The sequence below is a fragment of the Meleagris gallopavo genome, unplaced genomic scaffold, assembly GCF_000146605.3.
Source record: "Meleagris gallopavo isolate NT-WF06-2002-E0010 breed Aviagen turkey brand Nicholas breeding stock unplaced genomic scaffold, Turkey_5.1 ChrUn_random_7180001950344, whole genome shotgun sequence".
Taxonomy (NCBI): domain Eukaryota; kingdom Metazoa; phylum Chordata; class Aves; order Galliformes; family Phasianidae; genus Meleagris; species Meleagris gallopavo.
In genome coordinates this window covers 1-2,577 of record NW_011211699.1, presented here as the reverse complement: position 1 = coordinate 2,577, position 2,577 = coordinate 1, and the positions used below count along the sequence as shown (strand labels likewise).

Sequence of the window (2,577 nt, the reverse complement as noted above, 5' to 3'; positions counted from 1 at the left end):
TGGACCCAATGGAACCAATGGAACCAATGGGACCCAATGGAACCAATGCATCCAACAGAACGAATGGACCCAATGGACCCATCAGAACCAATGGACCCAGTGGACCCATCAGAACCAATGGACCCAATGGGACCCAATGGACCCAATGGAACCAACGGAACCAACGGAATCCAATGGACCCAATGGACCCAATGGTACCCAATGGAACCAATGGACCCAATGGACCCAATGGACCCAATGGAACCAACGGAACCAATGGACCCAATGGAACCAATGGACCCAATGGAACCAACGGAACCAACGGACCCAATGGAACCAATGGACCCAATGGATCCAACGGAACCAATGGCACCACTGCATCAGTATCACTGTCACCATCACTGCTGAGTCAACAGCACCAGAACTGGAACCAGAACCAGAACCATTGGGTCAATGTCACCACCAAGTCAACGTCACCGCAGCAACACCATCGCTGTCATCATCACTGCTGGGCCAACAGCACCGGCACCGGCACCACCGGGTCAACGTCACCATGGTTGTCACCACCGGGTCAACGTCACCACCATGTCACCATCACCACCGGGTCAATGTCACCGTGGTCGTCACCACCATATCGATGTCACCACCATGACACTGCCACCGTCACCATTGTGTCACTGTCACCACGGTGTCACCACCATGTCGATGTCACCACTGTGACACCGTCCCCATCACCATTGTGTCACTGTCACCACGGTGTCACCACCGTGTCACCGTCACCGTTGTGTCACTGTCACCACGGTGTCACCACTGTGTCAATGTCACCAGCATGGCACTGTCACCATCACCACCGGCTCAATGTCACCACGGTGTCACCACCATGTCGATGTCACCACCGTGACACCGCCACCGTCACCACCAGCTCGATGTCACCATCACCACCCCGACACCGTCACCATGATGTCACTGTCACCACCAGGTCACCGTCACCACCGGGTCAGTGTCACCATTGGGTCAATGTCACCATGATGTCACCGCCGGGTCACCACCAATGTCACCTCCACGTCAATGTCACGTGACCGGCACCACCGCGTCCCTGTCACGATGCTGTCACCGTCACCGCTGGGTCACCATTGTCACCACTGTGTCACCATCACTGTGCTGTCACCATCACGGTGGTGTCACCGTCACCACGGTGGCACTGTTGTCACCTTAGCGTCATTGTCGCCATCACTGCCGTGTCACCGTTGTCCCCGGGGTGTCACCATCCTGGTGGTGTCACCATTGTCCCCATGGCTGTGGTGTCACCATTGTCCCCGTGATGTCACCATCCTGGTGGTGTCACCATTGTCCCCATTGTCCCAAGGTGTCCCCATGGCTGTGGTGTCACCATTGTCCCCATGGCTGTGATGTCCCCATTGTCCCCACGCTGTCACCATCCTGGTGGTGACACCATTGTCCCCACTGTCCCCATGGTGTCCCCATTGTGGTGTCACCATCCTTGTGGTGTCACCATTGTCCCCATTGTCCCCATGGTGTCCCCATTGTCCCCACGGTGTCACCATCATGGTGGTGTCCCCATTGTCCCCACGGCTGTGGTGTCCCCATTATCCCCAAGGTGTCACCATCATGGTGGTGTCCCCATTGTCCCCACGGCTGTGGTGTCACCATTGTCCCCATGGTGTCAACACTGTGGTGTCACCATCCTTGTGGTGTCAGCATTGTCCCCGTTGTCCCCGTGGTGTCCCCATTGTCCCCACGATGTCACCATCATGGTGGTGTCCCCATTGTCCCCAAGATGTCACCATCCTTGTGGTGTCACCATTGTCACCGTCACGGTGGTGTCACCATTGTCCCCATGGTGTCAGCATTGTGGTGTCACCATCCTTGTGGTGTCATCATTGTCCCCATTGTCCCCACGGTGTCACCATCATGGTGGTGTCCCCATTGTCCCCACGGTGTCCCCATGGCTGTGGTGTCCCCACTGTCCCCATTGTCCCTGCGGTGTCACCATCCCGGTGGTGTCCCCCTTGTCCCCAAGGTGTCCCCATGGCTGTGGTGTCCCCATTGTCCCCAAGGTGTCACCATCCTGGTGGTGTCCCCCTTGTCCCCACGGTGTCCCTATGGCTGTGGTGTCCCCATTGTCCCCATTGTCCCCAAGGTGTCACCATCACGGTGGTGTCCCCATTGTCCCCAAGGTGTCTCCATTGTGGTGTCACCATCCTTGTGGTGTCACCATTGTCCCCATGGTGTCAACATTGTGGTGTCACCATCCTTGTGGTGTCATCATTGTCCCCATTGTCCCCACGGTGTCACCATCATGGTGGTGTCCCCATTGTCCCCACGGTGTCCCCATGGCTGTGGTGTCCCCACTGTCCCCATTGTCCCTGCGGTGTCACCATCCCGGTGGTGTCCCCCTTGTCCCCAAGGTGTCCCCATGACTGTGGTGTCCCCATTGTCCCCAAGGTGTCACCATCACGGTGGTGTCCCCATTGTCCCCATTGTCCCCAAGGTGTCACCATCCTGGTGGTGTCCCCATTGTCCCCAAGGTGTCCCCATGGCTGTGGTGTCACCATTGTCCCCATTGTCCCCACGGTG

The 2,577-nt window shown here is 57.5% G+C and overlaps 1 protein-coding gene across 1 annotated transcript; it reads left to right on the top strand.

Annotated features, from left to right (window-relative positions):
- The first annotated feature begins 6 nt into the window (after positions 1-6).
- LOC116217773 (N66 matrix protein-like) lies at positions 7-2,022 on the top strand. The gene is made up of 2 exons (XM_031557706.1): positions 7-742; positions 856-2,022. The coding sequence occupies exons 1-2, from the start codon at positions 9-11 to the stop codon at positions 878-880; spliced, it is 759 nt and encodes a 252-aa protein (XP_031413566.1). The 5' UTR covers positions 7-8; the 3' UTR covers positions 881-2,022.
- Positions 2,023-2,577: the final 555 nt, after the last annotated feature.

What these genes read in the sequence shown, in the direction of transcription:
- LOC116217773 (XM_031557706.1), top strand. Translation starts at nt 9, where the DNA reads ATGGAACCAATGGAACCAATGGGACCCAATGGAACCAATGCATCCAAC. An exon ending in CACTGTCACCACGGTGTCAC is followed by an intron (nt 743 to 855) that starts CACCGTGTCACC and finishes CCACGGTGTCAC; the next exon opens with CACCATGTCGATGTCACCAC.